Here is a 22,615-nt window from a genome sequence, read left to right as displayed (position 1 = left end):
TTATGTATAATTCACTTGCATATCAAATAAGACATTAACTTCTGTGTCAATACAATTGGATGAGAATCTAGCATACTGAAACAGATTGGGACAGCACTATCTTAGCAGCAGTTTTACCATTATGAGTGAGAAAATTTTGAGTAAAAGGGAAGAGCCCAAGTATTAAAAGGCACATAAGGCACTACCCAACATGATGTTACAACAGTGTGGAACATTGTCAGTAAGTATAAAATTCTAGCTAGATTTGTAAAAGAACTATGATCGCAGGAGTTTGTACCTCAGACTCTTCATCGCCAGAAACAACCTGATATTAGCCAAGATAGTGATCAGATACTTGAAGAATAAGGTAATATGCAACATTGTAAAAAGAGACAAGAATCAAGGACAGCACTGCATGGTTATATCTTGTTTTACATAGAATTTGGAGTTCCGTGCAACTTCATATGATGAACTGTTGTATTACCTAGTTAGTAAAAGATAGCTCAACATTGAGACTAAGAGTATTTTCTTTTCCAGAAAATTCACATTCTTTCTCTCTCTCTCTCTCTCTCTCCTCTGCAATTCCCATATCTTGCAATAATTTCTGATCCTCCATCACACTCCACAAAAGGAAAGTATCTTCAACTGAAAACCAACCAAGGCAACCATATTAAGTACAGTTGGATGGGTCAATTCTGAAGTAGAATTGCCTGAGCCTGGGTTGAATATATGAGAACCAACCACATTTAGTTCTAGGAAGAGGAAGAATGGACCAACCAGGACCAAGTTGCTACCCATCTATGCAGAAAACTTATACCATTTCTTTTAATATTTTACTTCATGCTTTTCATAAATTTGAATTAACGGGTTCCTTAAAAAAAAAAAAAAAAAATGCTAAAACCAGACCTAGATTAGTTGAATCAGTTTTCCTTGGACTTCAGAAGAATTTGGTTTAATAGAAGAATCAAACAATGGCCCAATCATCAAATCGGTTTTAATTTTTATAAAATTGGTCCATGGCAGTTAGAGGTTAAAATAAGTCCAAATCCTTGGCTCCTGAAATAGAATTCATACGCTTTCATGCAAAATAGAGGACCAAAATCAAACCTGAATTCATATTTGCAAGGGAACAGTAAGTCCTTTCATAATTTTGCATTCTTAAGGCACATGAAATAAAATAACTTCATTTCTATAGTGTCCAAACACCCCTAAAAAGAACAAAGAAACTCAAAGAGTATTGGATACTTACGTGGGGAACACTTCATAGAAGCACTGATGCTTGATTAATCATATGCCTCCGATGCTCCAAATCATCCTAACAAGGAGAAGAATAGAAAGGATAGATCAATTTAAAAAGTTGCTAGAAAGATTTGAAATAGTAATTATTAAGGGATGGATCATAATCGTATAACTTGTCACAGTACCAGAAAATAGAAGTGGTTAGGAGGACGATAAGATGGACAAGCTTAAAAATCCGTAGCTGCTTTTCCCGATTCAACTGGTTAAAGATTTCAGTTACATCTAATAAGTGCTGTCTCCGCATATACCTAATCATGGAGGAAGTATAAGTAGTCTGCTTGAAGTATATAAAATGATACAGGAGGAGTACTGAGATGACCATTTAGCTCATTATTAGGACAAATATGACTTTAATGCCTCGATCATTCCTTGATTTTAATGGGAAGGAGTAATGTTTCCCAAGAAGAACCACCTACTGAAACATGCTTGACAACCATAACTTCAATGCATGTCTGTTCCCATGTTTAACCATACCCATGTCTTCATGTTCAACCATTTCCCATTAACTCCTAAATTATGATCAACCCCTGATGATTTTATGCAAATCATGTAATAATTTTCTGTCCAACAACTAATAAGCCAATCTGGCATCATAGTTTTTGCTTTTACTTCATGTGGCAATTCTCTGCTTGACCAAGTCCCGGTTTATATGAATGTTTTAACGCAAAAATGATTGGAGAAATCGCTAGAAAGAAACTCACAATCTGACATTGTAGTATAAGTATGGGAGAGAGACCAGAAACATAAACCAATGTCCTGTTACAAGATGGATGAGGCACAAGACTCCTTGAATGATAAATTCGGGCAAAATAACTCTGTTTATCCGGGATGATGAATCATATGGGTTCATATAATCGAACTCCAAGTCGGCCAAGCACATGAGCTGCAATCAACATATTTAAATATGAGTTTTTGTATTCCTTGTCAAGCCAATTGGAAGGCAGGAATGAAACAAAACCAACGGAATGTCACACACAATTCAAACAGCTAGCAAAAGGCTTTTTCAGATACAATGGCATTCATAGATTACAAGATGAAATCACCATGTAGAACACAATTCTGTGATCATTTTTTCATAGCATACCTGAATTCTTACTATAAACTAAAAGTTTCTAAGGGTGCCATTGAAGTTCTGTAATGAATTCCAATCTGAAAACCCTCAAAAGGGTGTGCTTGGCAACAACAACAAACAGTTGTTTCTCTAGTGTTTGGTGGGGCATTTTTAAAAACAGTTTCACGGCAACATTTTGGCGTTTCAAGAACAAATTCAGGACTTAGCAGGTCAAAACAATAGGAAAAAAGGACAAGTTTCAACAGTATGATGGCTGTTTTCATTCTGGACAATGATTTCAACACCTTAATGCAGATACCCAAAATTTTGATTTCCATATAATTTAACATAAGCCACGATCAAAGCAAATTCTTTAGAACAACATACAAAAAGAGGAGAAACCCAATTCCCAGTAGAGAAACTGGGGGAAAAATGCTTTTGAAAAGAGCAACCACCTGGAGCAATGTTTATGCTTTTGAAAACATGTTTTCATATGGGTGGTGGCGTTACCAACTTACCATAAAACGATTCTGGAAAACAAAAACCAGGAAACAGAAATAGGTAAAAAGGTCCAGGGTAAAAAAAATAATAATTTAACCTGGTAGCCGATGAGGCCAACAAGAGAGCCATGGAAGAAGAAGGACAAGAGCCATGACATCAGGTCTCCCATGGCTCCTTAGCTAGCCCCCCACCTCTAATTCTCTCTATCTCCTCTATATTTTCTTTAGTTACTTCAATTTTCATCAATTGGTCACATGCCAATGACCTTCCCACACCTACGGGTTATCATCTACGTTTCCAACTTTTCTTTCCTCTTTTTAGCTTTTGCTTCTGTGGTCTTCATTTATTTTCTCAAATTTCTTCTTCTCCTAATCATAGATTCAGCCTGAACATAGCCGGTCCAAGCCAGGGTCAAAATGCTTGGCTTTGTGCGTTACGCTAAAGGATTAAAATATCAATAATCATAGATATATCGGTACTTCGATTTTATGAATATATCGATGGGTATTTTGGAAAAAAAATATCGATAAACCTAAAATTGATCAAAATTTATAAAAATATAAGAAAAATTTCATAAAAATGTAATTAGAAATATAATGATATTTTAAAATTGTTTTATTAAATAATTTGATATATGTATAATATGATTTATCATTTGATAATAATATCGTATGCATCGATAAAAATATGAATTTTATAAGTGTACATTTATTATTAAATTACATATAATATTATGATATTTGATTGTAATATATCTAATTTTAAAATATATATTAATATTAAAATTATGATCCATTTAATTCAATTCTATTAAACAATATAAAATAAATTACGATATATGAATATTTTTTAATATTTAATTAATTATTAATGATATTAAAAACATTATGAAGAAAATTACATAATTTTTATATTTTTTGTAATCAATTAAAATAAAATTTTACATTTAATTATAAAATAATTATAATTAATTTGTTCTTTAAAATATTCTTTTAATATTTTCTTTATATGATAAGTTTAACTATATATATATATATATTTAGTGCATATTATATAATAAAGGTAAATTTGCCTGGATGATAAGTGGGTAAAGGTTAATCCCCTCAGCAACAAGGCACAGTAACGCATTGACTTCACTGTAGCGTGTTTGACCGCTCGCCGATATATCACAAAATATCACCGATGGGGATATTTCTCCATGAAATTTCATATCGATATCCTTCGATACAGATATATCGTGACATTTTCCTCATTGGTTATGCCTAGGCTTGGGCTAGTGGGCTCATTAAACGACGTCGTATTGGGGTCCCCCCTTTATGTCCTAGAATCTGGCTAACGACGTCGTTTCATGCACGTCTTGCTTGAAGGAAAAGAAAACCGGATCTGAAGTTATAAACCTCTCCATTTGGTTCTCTCCCTCACCTCAGTGCCCTAATCTCTCTCGCTGTCTCTTTTCATTTCACAATGACGAAGCAGCAAGCTAACTGGTCTCCTTACGACAACAATGGAGGGTACTCTCTTTCTAAACTTTCTTTCTCTAGACTTTATCCCTTATAATGTATATATCGATTAATTGATTGTGATATTCGATGGTTGAATGATGATGTTGTTTTCGTGATATATGTATTTGCAGATCTTGTGTTGCAATTGCAGGTGCCGATTACTGCGTCATCGCAGCCGATACTCGGATGTCGACCGGCTACAATATCCTCACTCGCGATTACTCTAAAATCTGCAAATTGTACGCTTCTTTATTTTTTTCCTATTTGAGACTCTGTTCGTAAAAACATTGATCGAGTTGGTGGTTTGATTATTCGTTTTTTTAGCGTTTTGCTCAATTTGTGAGGTGTGATGTCTGTTAGATGAAACTCTGAATTTTCTGAAAAGTACCGGTGGAATAGATTTGGAGCCCGGGAATTTAGGAAAATGAGATGTTTTAACATTTCTTTTATTGTTTAGGATGAGAATTTGGAGTGGTAATTTGAAAACTGGGCATAGGAAGAAAGAAATTTTTAAATCTGGGAAAGCTTTGCCATAAATGGGGTAATTTGGATTTGGTTTAGGAAAGTCAAATTGAAAATTGGAACACATTGTTATACTTCACGTCAGTTTAAGGAGTTTGAACGTTAGGATATATTCCTGCAATGGACTAGATGATCCACACTCAATTGAGTCATAGAAAGAAACTAATCAGTGCACCCAGTGGATTGAAATTTTGGAATTGAAGGTGAATGCTAGTAGTAGATTCACCTTTACTGGTTGAAAATTGATATGTAGATAGACACGCATGCGTGCACGTGCACACACACACAGAGACTGAGTCAAGCTCTCTTTCTGTTATAAACACATAACTAAGATTTGATGAACATTTTTTTCCCCACAAATGAATGCCATATAGGAGTTAGGCTGGTTTAGTGCAAGTCCACTTAGTTTCAGTTGATATACCCAACAAAAATCTATAATGCCATTTGATTAACTAAGTTGTGGAACCATGATATTTAATAAACTTAAAAGGATTAAAAATTTTCTAGGCAGATCACATATGGCCTTAAAAGAATGTTGGTTCAGAGATGTGGAAGTTTTATCATTTCTTTTTCTGTGGATGGGTGACAGCAATTTATCATAGGTTATTTTATGAGTCTTCATTAGCCTGCACTTTTGTTCAGCTGGTTTTAGTATGTGGAACACTTTACCCATTATTTATGGAGAATGGAAAGAGGTTTTTAAATTGTTATACAAAGTTCAGTTATACCAAAGCAGTGTTTTATATTGTTCTTTTTTCTCAACCTTGCAGAGCAGACAAATGTGTAATGGCCTCATCTGGATTTCAAGCTGATGTAAGAGCTTTACAGAAGCACTTGGCAGCTAGGCACTTGGTGAGGTTTCAAAAACATTAACCATATAGCACTTTTATATTATGATCCATTTTTGCCTAAAGAATATGAACTTTTTGGAGCATGATAAGTTCAAATAAACTGAATATGAAGTATCCATTTTTAATAGCTTCTATTCCATTTATGACATTATCGTGCTGATCTAAATGTGATCGGTTTGCCTGAGAATGCTTCACTTTGTCCAAGCATCAAGTTTTATTGGTTGAAAAGAATGTTGGATGCATACATTTTTTAGAGACCAAGAAAAACAAGTTCTTGTATTGTTTAAACTTTGGAAATGGCAGTGTCTGAAGCGATGCCAGAAGCTGGAGTTATTATTGAGAAGCATGATTAAGTCATAAGACCAGTAAGATAATTAGAAAAATTAGACAGATTATGGATTTCTGATGTTGATTTCACTGGAATTTTTTTAATAGGAAAGCAAGCACCCACTGTCACTCATGATATTGTGGGAGTAGAAAAAATAAATAAATTGTAGTAATTTTAACTACTGAGCTTGCTCGCAGATGAAACAGTGAAATTGTGGTCCAATTAGGCTATGGTGGGGTTATAATGATTAGGAAACTATGAGAGACCTTGGTGCAGTTATAATGATTAGGAAACTGTGAGAGGCCTGAGGTCTGAAGCAAAATTAATCAATTTTATCAACTAGTGGAGCTCCTTGGTGGTTTGTTTTCAATATCACGCCCCTGTTTATCTTAGTCATGATCATCTCATTGTCTTCATATAGGCTATGTTTGCTTGAGCATAATTTTTGTGATATATTCTGTTTGTCATTCTTATTCCATTCTTAAATAAAATTCACATTCTTTTGCTGAAACCAATATTTAGGATCTATTATCATGTTTGTTTTATCTAACCAAAAATAAAATAAAATTATCATGTTTGTTCTAAAGGATGCAACTTTCTAGTTTTCAGCACACAATCTTTCATTGCTTGGCATCCAAAAATTGTAAAGATGTAATATGAATGAAATGTCTCATTGCTTTTATTTATTTTTATTTCCTGATTTAATTACAGATCTATCAGCATCAGCACAACAAGCAGATGAGTTGCCCTGCAATGGCTCAACTGCTCTCCAACACCCTCTACTATAAACGTTTCTTCCCTTATTATTCTTTTAACGTTTTAGGTGGCCTTGATAATGAAGGTAATGTGATATAAACTTCTGATGCCAGCTATAAGCCTTCTGTCTGTATTAAGAAAATAATATCCTTTTTTTTCATATACTTCAGGAAAGGGTTGTGTCTTCACATACGATGCTGTGGGATCCTATGAGAAGGTTGGATATAGCTCCCAAGGTTCAGGTTCAACACTCATCATGCCTTTCTTGGACAACCAACTGAAATCTCCCAGCCCTCTTTTATTGCCTGCTCTGGTGTGTTCTTAAAGCTTGTTGCTTTGTTGATACATTTGCTCCACTGGTTAATCTTCCATGTGTGCCTGCTCTAAAATCCAAACTACTTGTGCAGGATGCTGTTACTCCTCTCTCTGAGCCAGAAGCAGTTGATTTAGTGAAAACTGTTTTTGCATCTGCAACTGAGAGGGATATATACACTGTAAGTTCTTTTCTCCACCTACTTGAAAGTAACATTTTTCACATAGAGCTGTTATGCCCTTTTAACTATGTTGGATCCTTGAAAGTGCTTCAGGTTTCTTTAAGGGTCCTTTTGGACTATACTGATTTTCATATAGGCAATTTGCATTGCAGCTCAACCTCTAAATTAATTGCTCATATAGCAGTCGATCTGGATCTATATTTTGTAGGACATTTGGATGATTACTAAAATTATTACTTGTTGAAAAATTATAATCACTACCATAACATGAGACTGAGTGTCTTGAGTACTGGTATGATAATGTTGCATTGAAAGAGAAGCATATGTGATTCATATATTGTAGCATGCAGTTCATCCATTCAATACGGCCCTCTCCAACTTTTCTCTGGATGTTTTGCAGGGAGACAAGCTGGAAATTGTCATCTTAAATGCTAGCGGAATTCGTCGTGAGTACATGGATCTTAGGAAAGATTGATGGTTCAAGTGGGATTGGAATACGGAATGTTCTCAGATGATAGCTGTTGGGACGAGTCTCTTGATATTTGCATGACTAATGAATTGTCAGTCCTTTAGCTGCTTGCATTCCAATTTGAACACAAGTTTCTCTACTTAATAGAAATGTTGCAACTGTGACACCTCTGTTGGAATTTCAGTGCTTAGCATGATATTTTTCGTCTGCAGTTTACCCTATATACATTTTATCTAAGTTTGGGATTATCGAAAATTATATGGGAAATGTTTCCATTAAAATGCAAAGCTTTGAAAACAACTTATGTGATTCTCCAAAAGAATATGAAATCTCGAGCATAGATTATCTTTGAATCTAGGATGCATCGTTCTTGTGAGTTGCGCTGGAGTCCGTATAACAAATTCTACTTCACGAAAAACCAAAGTTATGTTCCATTTTGGTTTTCTCCCATACCAAAAGATCGGGCAAGGAGCAGATTTTTTCCTCATATGCTGTCTTCTGAAGCCCATCCCTTTTTTTCTAGCTCTAACCTCAATGCCTGTAATGAATGCCGAATGCCTTGTTATTTGGCAGAATGGTACGTAGGGCCCTACTCAACATGTTGACACTGTGGGGGAAACTTACCTTGATTCTCTTTCGATTCACCTCAAAATCAAAGTTTCCTAGGCGAGATGCGGACCTATACTCCACAATAGGCTTCTTACCAGGTGGGAACCAAAACTCCACATCATCCACAATCTGCTTGCACACAAAGAAGTAACAATTCTCAGTAAGTTCATATTTGGAAAATAATTGGGAGTGGTAAGAGGCACCTACCCCTAGGATGGGGCTTTCATATTCAACGTGCACATAATCATCTTTCTTCTCCACTATTCTTGGTGTATACTTATCTGGTTTAGTTGTTTTTATCTGCAAATAGGCATTTAGCTCCTTCCAGTTGTTGAATTAAAAAAAAGACACTGGCCTTAAAACTTTCCCAGAATATATAGACCCTCATAGGCTCTTACCACTTGAAGAAGCTCCTCCATTGCCTCTTCTCTTCTCACTGCCTTTCCCCTCCTTCTTCCCTCTGGATTGTAGTTCCTGTAATACAAAAATCCGCTCACTGGCATATTTGATTGACTATTGGATTGGGTACCCAAAAAAAAACGAAGGCCACATACCAAGGAGGGGTATAGTGGATTAGATCACTGCTGTTCTCGGAAGTGGATATGCAGTTATTAGTGGCCGGACACAGTGACAGAGAGAGTGTGTTCTTCTGCACCCCAAGGTAATCAGGCTTTTCTCCGCTACATCACCAAATCTCTCATCAGTTCTCAAATCCATATTCTAAACACCAAATCCAGTCACGTCTGAAAGCAAAGAAAGAGTTACCTGAATTTGAAGATGCCGCCGAGCACAGCTATTTCGCTGCTCCTCAGTATTATTTCTCTGACAAGAGATGGAAATTTGGGTTTCAGAGAGAGAGAGAAAGAGAGAGAGAGAAAGACGGAAGAGAGAGAGAGAGTGGATTACCTTCGACTGATTTGGTGAGTGCGTTTATCGGTGTTGTTTTGCTGAAAAAGGATGAGGCGGGGAAGGGTGGAGGCATTGTAGAATATGGTGTAATTGCGGTAGTAACAGCGGGTGAGAGGTGATGACAGTGAAGCCATTGTTGGAGCTCCACTCCTTTCCCTGCTCTCTGCAACTTCGAGCTTCTCCTTTCATCCGTTTATCTTATTCCCACTAAATACAATATTTGCCCATACAAAGATATTACTAGGTTGCATCCTGAAACGACGTGGTCCAGGTATTTTATGAACAAATTCAAAAAAAAAAAAAAAAAAAAACACAAAAAACGAAAAATAGATAAAAGAGGATAAAAAATAAGGTTCTGTTTTAAAAAATATTTCTGAAATATAGTTTTTAAAAATTGTTATTTGATTTTTATAAAATAAAATTTTATTTGAAAAACTAAAATGTTTTTTTTTTTTTTTTACTATTTTTAATGTTTAAAAATAGCTTTTTATATTTATTGTTTTATTTTAAGTTATTTTATCTATTTATATAATTATTTTTAAAAATACTTATAAAAAGCCAAATAAAAATAATATAAAACAACTAAAACAATTATTTGATAATACTATTTTCTATTTTCAAAAACAAAAAACAAAAAATAGTTTTTTATTATCAAAATAACCAAAAAACTATTTTGAAAAATAGTTTTCAAATAAATTCTAGGTATTTTTTTTGTTTTGAAAAACAAAAATGTGTTCAAACATTTTCGAATTTAATAAAACTAAAAATAAAAATATGTACATTTTTTGTTTTTCCAAAAATAATAAAATTAGAAGTTTATCCAACCTGGTCTGATTAATTTAAAAAATTTTAACATTCTTATTCTATTGAGAGAACAAAACAATGAAAAATTAAAAAATTTGATTAAGCATACAATTTTAAATGGTTTTTATTTATTTTTATTAGAGAAAATGCATTTAAAATTATGATTGTTTCTAATCATTTTATTAACTTAATGAATATTTGAAAATATGTTTTGCTTAGAAAAAAGGAAAAAATAGCAGCAGCTGAGCCAAACGGTCCCTAAGTAAAGCTCCTCTAAAACGGAACCGTCTTATAATTTAGTCATTTTCTTACAGGGGCGGGAAGAAGAAACAAAGAAGATGCATGTCAACAGTTTCTAACTTTTTAAATAAAACCCCATTTGGGCTTCTACAAGAAGCTGAACTCCCTCTGTCTCATCCTCTGGAATGGCTCGAAATAAGGTGATTTTCACTAAAATCGAAAGCTCTTTGCTGCTGTAGTGTTTTGTACCTGTATTGATTTTGGTTTTGTGCAGCAGTCCGCTGACACTTGTTTTTGTTGGTTTGAAAATACATAAAATGTTCCAGATGATGCCTCACTTGTCATATCCTCTTTTGGGTTGTAGGGCTTTCGATTTGTTTGTGTTCTTTATTTGCTGATTTTGAATAGCAGAGTTAGTGTTAATATACGAGTTAAGTTAATTAAGCTGTGAAAATAGGGTGACTCTGGTCAGAGTTCATTGTTTGTGATTGGGTTTCTGCTGGTTTGGATTTGGCTTTAGGGGTCGGAAATTTTTGTGTATATTTACTGTGTTTGCTTCATTTTAAGAAAAGGGGTTGTAGAAAAATGGAAATAATTTGGGGGATGTTTCATTTTCAGATATATATATTTTTTTTGGGTCATAAAGAACGCAGAAACTGGGAAACATTTTCTGATGTTCTTGGAGAAACTGGTCCTTTTTGGGGAAAAGGGTTTCTTGGAAAGACCTTGCTGAACAAATCTTCCACAGTTTTTCTCTTCTTTGGGTATGGAACCAAGCATGTCTTTAATTTTTTTGCTAGCAGGTTGGTCCTAGCTCAGTGGCAATGGTACTTGATTCTGGTGTGAACTAGGGCATCCTGATTCTGGTCTGCTTGGGTGGTGCTATTCTTTTTCAATTCCTATAAAATGGCCTGCAAAAAAGATACATGCTAAATGAGGGTAGGTTGGAAAATGTGATACATGTGTGATTTAGGAGTTGCCCAGGAATCTGATTGCTCTTTGGGATATTTGTATGTTTTGCAGTATCATTTCTTTGCTTTGGTTTTTCTTTTTCTCACAAGCTGGAAAATGTTTTAAGGTAGGGAGCTGACCACCTTGAAACTTTGAAGCCATTGCTAAACCAAGTAGCTGGGTGGATTTTTTTTTTTAATCTGGCTGGATTTTTGGGTTTTACAGAAACCCATTGATTTTATGGCCGTCAGAATTTTTTTCCTTCCAATTTGCATCTATTCAATCGCTTGTGTTTCCAATAATTATCTGCCTTTCTTGTTGCCTTTTGAGAGTTCTTCTTAGTCACACAGGGAAATGTTGATTCATTTCATCAGGAAAAACAATCATGGTTATAGCTTTTCAACACATCTAGGAAGGCCTGAGTGATAGAGCTCCTACAATTTGAGGGATTCAATCATTTAAATGCTCTATGTGGGGCATGAAACTATGAGTACTTGTTTTTGGAGGAACTATTCCGCTGATAAAGTATTTAGATTATGCATCTACCTATTACTCTAGCACTTAATCTCTTCTGTGAACTTCACAAACATTTAGCTAAAGTTACTGCCATCCACTCTTTAGGAATAAGTAGACAATGAAGGATACTTGGGTGCGAAAATAGGCCGGATCATGAAACCAATTTATCTTCAGATGGTGGCAGTGGAGATACATTCTTTACTGTACTTATTTTTTTGGGGGTAGAATACATTCCTTACTGTACTTACAAATATTATGTATTCCTTTAACAGGAGGCATTGCTTTTATTGCTTGATGTCAGTCCATCAATGCACACTTTTCTGCCAGAGGTTGAAAAGCTCTGCTCCATGCTATTACAGAAGAAGGCACGTGTTTCAGTTTTTAATTACTTTAGTGATCTACTTCTTTGTCAGTTTGTTGTTGCTGTAGTTTTTTTTTTTTTTTGGGGGGGGCGGGGTTGGTTGCTTTTCTTTTCGGGGTAGGGGGTTTGTTTAGTGAGAAGAATGTCATTTGGAAATAGAACTATGTATCTACAAGTTTATTCTTGGTGGGGGGTGGGTTCAATCTTCTTTTTCAACTTTATGTTTGACTATTGCAGATTTTCAGTTGTCATCCTTAAGATCTAACATGGGGACCTGCGTGGGTTTCTGTTTATGGAATGAAAGAGTGAAAGAGAGAACACCATCTGTTATTTATGGTGTCTTGCCTTTTGTAGAAATTATTCTAATTTTCTCACTGTAATAATTGCAGCTGATTTACAGCAAAAATGATGAAGTGGGAATTGTTTTATTTGGAACTGAAGGTACATTAGAGTTTTTTACTGAATAATCATTTACATGTTGATGCAATATATGTTTTTTTTTGGATAGGCAAGAGGCAAGATATTAATAAGCATAAAAAAAGGCACACAAAGTACACAAGATGTATACAAGTGTGCTACAGGGCAGAAGAAGAAGAGAGAAAATAAAAACTCTTCCTCCCCTTACTTGCACTCTAACCAATTGAAAAAATCTACCATAAACATGGACACATCCTCTAATCTCCCTTTGATCCACTCCAAAAAATTACACATAAAGAAGGAATTAATCTTTTGATTTGATAACTCAACGTTGTTAAAAGCCCTAATATCAGAATCTATCTAATATACATCATTTGATCTTTGCATGCCTCACAAAAAATCAAGGTGTTGTCAGAAAACAATGGGTGAGACATTTCCACTCCCTTGCCACTGTTACCTCCCGACTCCCACCTTAAAACTTGAGATGAAACCCCTCTCCCTTACTCTTACTAGAAGTGGCTAAGAGTCTCCATCACCATAACAAATAGAACACCATTTAAACCATCCAGTTCAGTAGGAGTACATTTAACAATCACTCAGTACCTATCTGTTGATATACACCATTTAATCCACTTTTGGCCAAAACCCATTTTCTCCTAAACCGTAAGCGGAAAACACTAACATGATCATAGACCTTAATGTTAAGTTTGCATAGAATGCGATTAGAACAACTCTTCAACCTTGAATCAATGACCTCATTTGCAACAAGAACACCGCTCAAAACTTGTCTCCCTTCAATAAAGGCATTTTGAGAGCTAGAGGCCACCCTGCCCTGCACATCTATTTGCTACTGCCCTTTGGTAGTAATTTGTGCAGACTCTCCACCAGACTAATTGGCCTAAAGTCCTTCAAATCTCCTGCTTCACCTTTTTTTTTTTTTTGAGATTAAGACCAAGAAAGTGGCATTTAAACTTCTTTCATGAGCCCTTGCTCATAGAATTTCCTTAAGAATCCCAACATTTCACTCTTTACAAAGTCCTAACATAGCTGCCAAGGGTCTACAGTGAACACATTAGGTCCCGGGGTTTTATCCCCATTCAAAGCTGAGAGGGCAGGGAAAACTTCCTCCTCTGAAAAAGGCAACTCCAAACTCCTAGCTTCCTTTGCTCTCAAATGCAACTCCAAACTCCTGCTCACCTATGTTTTTCATGGTTTGAGTTTGTGATGCAGAGAAGCTATTTCTGGTTGGTACTCAGCAGTACCAAGCAACCTGCCAATTGCATTAGACAAAAAAAAAAAAGTGAATCTTTTATTTGTTATTATCTAAATGCATTGAGGTAGTATAAGAGTGAGAAAATTAGAAGAATCAAACTCAATCTATGTTGTTTTATCTCTTGGTACCTCATACCAGGTATGGTGTTTCTCACGTATATAACATTCAGAACATCAATAATCTCTTCCAGTAATGTTGGTATTGTACTTAAGCTAGTGCTGATTTTCAGCAAAGTTTCATATTTTATCAATGTTCCTATTCTTGGAAAGATGTAGGATTTACTAATTACAGAAATGTTATTAATTCATACATTCCTGGAATTCTCAGATACTAATAATGAGCTGACAAAGGAAGTGGGAGGATATGAGCATGTGGTGGTCTTACGACATATCAAAGTTGTTGATGGTGATCTTGTTGAAGCTTTACAACAGCTTCCACGAGGAACTGTTGCTGGTGATTGTATCCAATAGTTTACATAGATTACTTTTGTTAACACTTGTCTTTAACAAGAGAATTAGAAACCACTTTTTCTATAGTTTATTCTACACAAAATATTATTGCTTCTCAACAGACATTTTCTGCTTTTAGTATTAACATTCCAAAGCTCCTTGAACTCCCAACACAATTGTTATTTTCTTTGAGCAAAGATCAGAACTCTCTTCAATTGTAATTTTTTTGCTCAAGTAAACGAACTTCATTCATGCATTTTTCTCTCCAATGTCAACAGTTAAATATGCTATCCCAGGAATGCATTCCTTGTTTTATGTTGTTATTCAAGTCTTAACTAATTTTACTCATGATTTCAAGTAATTTAATAGGTCCTACACAGAATATCAGCTAATGTTTCAATTTTTAAGATTGCCTAGAATTGCTTTTGATATGATGAAGTATATTATTTCACAAAATTTTCCCATTTTACATTTGGTAAATTTTTAGTGGTTCTCATTGGAAGGTGTAGGGGGATACTTCTTGATATTATTCTGAGGCAACAGTTTAGAAAGGAAGTGAGCCAGTGAACTGCTAATTGCTCATATTTAGGCATCATATTTTCATATCCTTGATTCCCTAACGTCATTGATAGTTCTTGATGCCATTGTTGTTGGGATGGATATGTTGATAAAGAAATTTGGATCTACAAACAAGGGAAAAAAACGTCTTTGTCTTATTACAAGCGCACTATGTCCTATCAAAGATCCTTATGAAGGAACAAAAGAAGATCAAATTGGTACCATTGCTGAACAAATGTCTGCACATGGCATGAAACTAGAATGTATAGTTGCAAGGGGGAGGCTGAGTGGCAATGTGGATATGAGAATAATGGATGAGAATGATCTTCTGCTGAAACTATTTTCAACAAAAACAACTGCAAAGACACTGTATGTTGAGACTCCAACTTCATTATTAGGTGCCCTTAGAACTCGAAGCATAGCACCTGTTACAATATTCAGGGGTGATCTTGAACTAAGCCCCAAAATGAGGATCAAGGTGAGATTTATGGCATGTTACCCATATAATCCTGAAGTAAACTTAATATTTTTATTTACTGTTAATTGTTCCATACTGTTTTTTCCTACCTATGAAAGAAACTATGTATTTTAAAGGAGATTAATAACATGTATGTATGTACATATCCATGTAATGAACATCAGTTTGTGTGTGTATGTGTACCTCTATTTATTTATTTATTTGTTCTCTTCTTCTTTGCTTTTTTTTTTTTTTTTTGATTAATAACTATGTTGCTCACTTGCTCTTCAAGCATTTTAATGATTGTCACATTGTATCATATCAAATCGCAAATAGTTAAATATTCTTGTTTCAACTATTGCACTTTCCTATGACTACCCTGATGCCTTTGGATATGTCATTGCTAGATCCTGGGCCTGTGCATTAGCTGTTTGTCTGGCTGTGTACAGAAGAGGGCATGCAATTGCATTACAGTTCATGTTTAGCTGTTCCTTTACCCTGGTATTTATTAATTGCATTTCATTAGCATTCTATGCCTCTGGGCATGCTCTAATATCAAATCAACTTGGTCCCCTACGTAAAGCATTCCTGTTGAAGCTTGTCATTGCTTGATTTCTTAAGGTATCGTAGCATGAATCTATATTTCTGTTTCAAAGTAGTAGTTCTATCTTTTTTTGATTAATAACTATGTTGCTCACTTGCTCTTCAAGCATTTTAATGATTGTCACATTGTATCATATCAAATCGCAAATAGTTAAATATTCTTGTTTCAACTATTGCACTTTCCTATGACTACCCTGATGCCTTTGGATATGTCATTGCTAGATCCTGGGCCTGTGCATTAGCTGTTTGTCTGGCTGTGTACAGAAGAGGGCATGCAATTGCATTACAGTTCATGTTTAGCTGTTCCTTTACCCTGGTATTTATTAATTGCATTTCATTAGCATTCTATGCCTCTGGGCATGCTCTAATATCAAATCAACTTGGTCCCCTACGTAAAGCATTCCTGTTGAAGCTTGTCATTGCTTGATTTCTTAAGGTATCGTAGCATGAATCTATATTTCTGTTTCAAAGTAGTAGTTCTATCTTTTTAATATTCTGAGAGATAAAAATTGTTAGTGTTAATCTCAATTGTCAACAACGTTATAGGGGCATGTGCAAGGAAATTCTAGATGCTGCCATCGCTATACAATTAGTAACGGATCTTTTGATTAAAACCCACTTAGAAAGTGCCAATTCTTTCTCTAATAGGAAAACCAATATTTTATATATAAGCACCAGTCAAAAGAAGGAGTGCATCTCTACTAGGAAGTGCCAATTGATTTTAGGAGACATCTACAGGTTCTTGTGTAGGTTCTGCTGATCAAGGGAGGTGTAGTGGATGAATGGAGAAGGAACAGAGGCAACATGCTGGCTTGAATGTATAGTAAAGCGTAGTCTGGGGGAGAATGAGGATGAGCTGAGAGCACAGGGAGGGTGTTTCTCAGAAGGAAGTACTCCAGAAAATCTGAAGTCCTGGGGTGCTACATGGGCAATTTTGCTCGTCAGAACCAATAGCAGCTTGATCATGCTGTTATTACAGATATCTAGCTGCTCAGTGCTAGATGCTGTGTTAGAAAGGCCAGTTAAGGCTGTGGGTTGACAGTGTCACCAAATGGAGGTTGCAGCTGAGTTACCTACAGGGAAAATAATTGCTCCATTACTAGAGGAGAACTCTCTTTCCCTACAAGCGAGTGGTAGAGGTTGATGCAGCCTCAGTGGGCTGGGGCTGCTTTAACAAACATGTAAATAAAAAGGCCCCTCCAGGCATTCTATTCGTTGGAGCTGGGGTCAATATTACTTGCCATTGACAAGTTCCAAGCTTACTTAGCCTCAGTCATGCTCCCCAAGCCAGTGTCTAGCAAGTGGCCTTATCTGTGGTGCCTGGTGTTTTGTCACACTGGCATGCAGTAGTCCTGAAGGAAAAGAAGGCCTTTGCCAGAAAGTCACCAGGGAAATGACCTTGGAGACTTCAGGATTGTAGTGCTGTTGTTTTTTGCCAAGTTCAGATAAGGCACCCTAGTGCAGGTGATCAAATGGGCCACATGGGTATTGCCTTTTGATGGGTGGGGGGGTTCATGCCATATGTCACTTTGTGATGCCAGAGTTTGCATTGTGTTGGAACCTTGTGACCTTCTCTAACAAACTTTTGTACGCTTAATAATGCCAGAACATCTTATTAATTACTATGTAATTGCCATTCTTGCTTATATGTTTTGGATGTTTCCTTCATATTCTTATGTTTGTGTTCTTAACTGCTATTACGTTCCACCATTGCAACTTCATGCATACAAGTGTAACATCATTATTTGAAAAAAAAAAAGAAAAAACTTTGAAATTCATTTTGTTCCAACTTTGATATGGACTAGGTATGGGTTTACAAGAAAACGGCTGAGGAGAGGTTCCCCACTCTGAAGCAATATTCTGATCAGGCTCCTCCAACTGATAAATTTGCCACGCATGAGGTGAAGGTAGATTTCGAGTACAAAAGCGTTGAAGAATCTAGCAAAGTTGTACCCCCAGAGCAAAGGATTAAAGGTTATCGTTATGGGCCTCAAGTTATTCCTATTTCATCCGCAGAATGGGAAGCTGTCAAGTTCAAACCAGAAAAGGGTGTGAAGCTTTTAGGATTTACTGATGCTTCAAATGTAATGCGGTAAAATTAGCCATCCTTTTACTTGGATCCATATGATGTAGCATTGGTTAATGCCAATTAGAATAATTAGGATCATTTGGCTTACTTGTTTCTTTCCTCCTTATCTGCCTTTCATGTCAAAGCCACTATTATATGCACGATGTCAACATCTTCATTGCTGAGCCGGGCAATACAAAGGCCATGCTTGCAGTTTCTGCCTTAGCAAGAGCAATGAAGGAAATGAATAAGGTAGCAATTTTGCGCTGTGTATGGAGACAAGGACAGGGAAGTGTTGTCATAGGGATCTTGACACCCAATGTGTCTGACAAAGATGATATCGTAAGTTCTCATGTGCAATTTTATTACATCCCTTGAAGTTGTTGGTTGGTCACATCCCTTAAGCAAGCTTGTTGGATTTGCTGCACAGCCAGATTCATTTTACTTCAATGTACTTCCTTATGCTGAGGATGTTCGGGAATTTCAGTTTCCATCTTTCAGCAATCTCCCTGCATCGTGGCAGCCGAATGAAGAACAGCAAGAGGCAGCAGATAACTTGGTCAAGATGCTTGACCTTGCACCATCTGGCAGCAAGGAGACTCTACTGCCTGATTTGACACCAAATCCTGTTCTGGAGGTAATTAATTATGTCATTCTCCCATGTGCATATCCATTTTATCATGGTCCCCAGTAGGATGTGCCAAAAGGATTGTAATTCAGCTGTTCTTTTTATCACTTTTATTTATTTATTAATTCACTTATTTTCTTTTGAATGGGTTTAAGGTTTCTCTATTTGATGTGCTCTTGAATAACATATTCAAGCTAAGACTCATTGGTGTGACTGGTGTGACATTTTCTGGGTTTGATGTGTGCTTTTATTCTGCAACAATCTTGCACCAATCAAAATCTGTTAATTACTTTTTGGTAAAACCTAGTTTTAAGGTGGAAATTATTTGCTTTTTAATTTTGATAATCAACTTCAAGAATAGTTGGAAAGCTAGATTTGATACAGCAGAGGCACATAATTTTTCCAAATTCAAGATCAGCATGATTTTGTTTGTCAAATTGTTAGCTTCTTGTCACATTGCTACTATATTGTGAGTATGTTGTGTGTTGGTAAAAACTAAATACTGATTATTTGATTCTTATCTCAAGCATCAAGGCTGTTTAGTAAAACTAACTTAAACATTTTTTGAAACTATTGACTTTGACATATTTATCCCTATTAATATTAAAGTAATGAATTTGTGAGAGAAAAACAAAGGAGAAAGGTTGATGGTTGTTGTAGAAAGTTAATAAAAGGTTGAGAGTTTTGGGCAACAAAGGCATAATTATATGGATGTAGAAAAAGTGATTCATTTTACTTGTTACCTTATGTTAGTTTTGATTTTAAGTAGTATTAAGTTCAGACATACGTAGTTTGATTAATGACTTATTAATTCATATAGTGATATAAAGTCATTAAGTTTGTTTACCAAATGCCCTGCTTTTTTCAGCTTTCTTTTATGAGCCTATATTTTGAAATCTCTTCTCCTTTGTGGATGCAGCCTAGGAAGCAACCCTGTTATACTGGGTTTGTGTCTTGGACCACTTAGGACTTGATACTTTTCTCCCACTGAAATCCTGCTCCACAGTACCCTTGCAGGATTTCTGCAAGACAAACTGACACAATTATTTCGTTGAACTTAGGACATAATTATTATCTTGTATGTTTGGTGTCTCTAGGAGTTACTTCAGTTTTAGGTTTAGAATCAAACGACAAAAAATGAATAAAATTAAAAAGTAAAAAAATAGAAAAACCCTCCAGGTGAACCTCTAAACAGCAAGTTATGAACCTGGTGCTGAAAGACAAATTGTTTAAATTCCCTTCTGGAAGATGATCCATGAGAGTGTTTCACCCAGTTTTTGTTTTGCTTCTTAACATGTGTTTCTTTTTATCTGACCAAACTGATTAAATATGTTACATGTGTGGACAGCGTTTTTATCGTCATCTTGAGTTGAAATCAAAGCACCCAGATGCAGCTGTTCCTCCTCTTGACGAAAGTCTCAAGAAGATAACTGAACCTGATCCAGAACTTCTTTCTCAAAACAAGCCCATAATTGATGCATTCAGAAGGCGCTTTGAACTCAAAGAGAATCCAAAGGTTTTTTCATAGAAACACTTGTGCATGAAGATAATTGTGTCATCATGCCAATCTCTAATTGGAGATTATATTTTGATTTGTGTTGCAGCTTAAGAAATCAACTAGACGATTATTGAGAGAAAGACCATCTGGACTGAATGAGGAAGCTAGTATGGGGGATGGTAGTGATGGCCAAGCCATCAAATCTATTGAAAATACATCTACTGTTGGGGTTGAGAAGATTGGAGATTCAACTCCTATTCAAGATTTTGAAGCCATGATGTCACGCAGAGATAGCCCGGAATGGGTTGGGAAAGCAATTAACGAAATGAAAAATAAAATTTTTGACCTGGTGGAAGACTCCTATGAAGGGGATAATTATCTTAAAGCACTGGAATATCTAGTTGCCCTTCGCAAGGGTTGCGTCCTTGAGCAAGTATACCATCACACCTCTCTTCTTTCTTGGCTGCGTTTGTTGTTTTTGCTTTTTCTGCCTTGTTCTGTTTTAAACTCCTTGGCATGATAAATTTTGTTGGTAGTTTCTATTATGTTCGGTATGTTATATATGACCAGTACAATGAATGAACACAAGGTGCATTAGCAATCTGGAGGCCTGCACTCACACTGGTGTTTTAACAACCATGGCTAGACTGAGCATGCTCAGTTAAGTTCTGAAAAATTTTCTTGTGCAGGAACCAAAACAGTTCAATGATTTCCTTCACCATCTTTACAAATATTGTGAGAAACATAACCTTAATAGTTTCTGCGAATCTCTTGCATCCAAGGAGATCATGCTGATCAACAAGACAGAAGCAGCAGACAGGTTAGACCACCCACATTTTCGAATGTTCATTGCATCACCCTCATTTCTTTCAGCATTAATGTGTTTTTGTCTCTACTTTTTTTCTCTAAGCAGTGAAGTTACAGAAGATGAGGCTAGAAGCTTGATGGTGAAAAAGGAGCCAAAACTAGAGTAAACAAATTGAGCAGCTCCATGTGAACTTTTGTTGCTTATTGTTAACCACACACTTACTGAGGTCTGACTCCTTTCAGGTGTGTTTGGTATATGGGAATAGGAAAGGAAATGTAGGTTAATCATGATATTATGTAGGAAAAAGGAATTCAAATTTTGATACGTCTGAGCTTTGGTTTCCATTAGTATGATTCTTCTCATTCTGGATTTTAGCATTCCAAGCCTTTTCACAATTTATAGACAAAATCATGAAAGCCGTGTACTCAACCTACTGTAAAAAAATATTGGTCCGTACTAGTCATGGTGGGAGGGAGATAGAGCTCAGATAAGCTCTCATAAATGTTATTGTGCTGCTCTACTGAAGGCCTTGAAGAAGTTGGAAATTGGTGCCCATTAGTTATAGCAGTTACAACTAGTGACTTGGAAGAAAGTTGATTTTTCCTCAACTGCAGAGGAGTTTGAAACAGTAAATTGGTTGGTGCCGAGTAGGGGTGTAACTTGGGTGGGTTGCCCGAGTCAACCCGAGACCAATCTAATGCTCCGACGAGCTTAGGTTGAATCAATCTAATGCACCAGCGAGTTTAGATAATCATTTTTAATAGAGGTTGGGTTTAGGTAAAAAAAATTTCAATCTGAATTTAATTTGGATTGGTCTCGGGGATAAGGTTTTGACAATCGATTACGTTTATAATCCATATTATCTTATATAATAATATTCAATTTTTTAGATTTTTAATAACAATATCAAATTATATTATACCATATCATTTTTACATATATAAATTCATTTTTTTAAAGTAGTGTATTTTTTTTAAAAAAAAATTATTGTAACATGAAAAATAATTCTAAAACTATTTTAATTTTGAAAAAATGAGTTCACTTTAAAAATGAAACACAATTCACCTTTTAAAACAATGAATTTAATACAACAAAATAAACTCACCTTTTAAAACAATGAATTTAATACAAAAAATAAACTCATTTTTTCAAATGATAAATTCAATATAAAAAGTGACTTCATCTTTTAAAAAATTGGAGTTTGATGTAAAAATAAAATAATGGATAAAAAGTGTCATTTTTTATATTTATTTTTAAAATATTATATTTTAATAATTTTTTTTTATTTTAAAAAATAAATTCCCTTGAGAGAAGGTGAGGGAAGATCTTTTTACAAACAGGGCGGGCTGTCCTACCTGCACCGTTTGTTTTGTTTTGTTTTGTTTTGTTTTTCCCATCTTTATAATTTATAATTTTTAAAATTTTGATTATATAAAAAATAAGTATAATTTATAAATTTTTTTAATTTATTGATATTATAATTTTTTTTTAATTTATTGTTATGAAATAAATTTTTATTTCATATATGTTAAAAAAAAAAAGAAAAAAGAAAAAATAAAATAAACTAAACAAACTATTTGTCATCAATTAAACCTTAACTCAACTTTTTTAACCCTAAAAAAAATACCGGACAAAAATGCTCTAATTTTTTTCTTACAAAATAAATATTTTTATTTTTAAATTATAAATATAATCTCACCTTGACATAAATATT

At 35.1% G+C, this 22,615-nt stretch overlaps 4 protein-coding genes across 9 annotated transcripts; 2 read left to right on the top strand and 2 right to left on the bottom strand.

Annotated features, from left to right (window-relative positions):
• LOC117932669 (protein cornichon homolog 4-like) lies at positions 1–3,081 on the bottom strand. 2 transcript variants are annotated; one of them, XR_004654201.1, is made up of 6 exons: positions 2,928–3,081; positions 1,980–2,161; positions 1,404–1,526; positions 1,229–1,294; positions 464–624; positions 1–304 (listed from the first exon to the last, which is right to left on the bottom strand). XR_004654201.1 is itself a non-coding variant. In XM_034853946.1 (5 exons), the coding sequence occupies exons 1-4, from the start codon at positions 2,997–2,999 to the stop codon at positions 1,267–1,269; spliced, it is 405 nt and encodes a 134-aa protein (XP_034709837.1). In that variant the 5' UTR covers positions 3,000–3,080; the 3' UTR covers positions 1–304; positions 1,229–1,266. The 2 variants fall into 2 exon arrangements, 1 of the variants encoding a protein (XP_034709837.1); XM_034853946.1 differs by lacking the exon at positions 464–624 and having other exon boundaries at positions 2,928–3,080.
• Positions 3,082–4,226: 1,145 nt separating this feature from the next.
• Positions 4,227–7,963, top strand: LOC117932247 (proteasome subunit beta type-1). Its single transcript, XM_034853393.1, has 7 exons — positions 4,227–4,341; positions 4,464–4,571; positions 5,625–5,706; positions 6,745–6,874; positions 6,960–7,102; positions 7,197–7,283; positions 7,684–7,963. The coding sequence occupies exons 1-7, from the start codon at positions 4,295–4,297 to the stop codon at positions 7,756–7,758; spliced, it is 672 nt and encodes a 223-aa protein (XP_034709284.1). The 5' UTR covers positions 4,227–4,294; the 3' UTR covers positions 7,759–7,963.
• LOC117932248 lies at positions 7,925–9,464 on the bottom strand. 2 transcript variants are annotated; one of them, XM_034853394.1, is made up of 7 exons: positions 9,268–9,460; positions 9,127–9,183; positions 8,916–9,041; positions 8,760–8,835; positions 8,569–8,661; positions 8,377–8,490; positions 7,925–8,290 (listed from the first exon to the last, which is right to left on the bottom strand). In XM_034853394.1, exons 1-7 carry the CDS (start codon positions 9,402–9,404, stop codon positions 8,237–8,239), a joined length of 657 nt encoding a protein of 218 aa, XP_034709285.1. In that variant the 5' UTR covers positions 9,405–9,460; the 3' UTR covers positions 7,925–8,236. The 2 variants fall into 2 exon arrangements, with proteins under 2 accessions (XP_034709285.1, XP_034709286.1); XM_034853395.1 differs by lacking the exon at positions 8,569–8,661 and having other exon boundaries at positions 9,268–9,464.
• Positions 9,465–10,388: 924 nt separating this feature from the next.
• Positions 10,389–21,278, top strand: LOC117932246 (ATP-dependent DNA helicase 2 subunit KU80-like). 4 transcript variants are annotated; one of them, XM_034853391.1, is made up of 13 exons: positions 10,389–10,514; positions 11,118–11,253; positions 12,054–12,146; positions 12,532–12,583; positions 14,160–14,291; positions 14,914–15,317; positions 17,705–17,991; positions 18,114–18,309; positions 18,398–18,604; positions 19,944–20,111; positions 20,200–20,526; positions 20,783–20,913; positions 21,007–21,278. In XM_034853391.1, the coding sequence occupies exons 2-13, from the start codon at positions 11,248–11,250 to the stop codon at positions 21,065–21,067; spliced, it is 2,064 nt and encodes a 687-aa protein (XP_034709282.1). In that variant the 5' UTR covers positions 10,389–10,514; positions 11,118–11,247; the 3' UTR covers positions 21,068–21,278. The 4 variants fall into 4 exon arrangements, with proteins under 4 accessions (XP_034709282.1, XP_034709281.1, XP_034709283.1 ...); XM_034853390.1 differs by lacking the exon at positions 11,118–11,253; XM_034853389.1 differs by lacking the exons at positions 10,389–10,514; positions 11,118–11,253 and adding an exon at positions 11,295–11,392.
• The last annotated feature ends 1,337 nt before the right edge of the window (positions 21,279–22,615 follow it).

Source organism: Vitis riparia, chromosome 15, assembly GCF_004353265.1.
Source record: "Vitis riparia cultivar Riparia Gloire de Montpellier isolate 1030 chromosome 15, EGFV_Vit.rip_1.0, whole genome shotgun sequence".
Lineage (NCBI taxonomy): Eukaryota > Viridiplantae > Streptophyta > Magnoliopsida > Vitales > Vitaceae > Vitis > Vitis riparia.
Note: the sequence above shows the minus strand (reverse complement) of the source record. Positions and strands in the feature narration are given on the sequence as shown.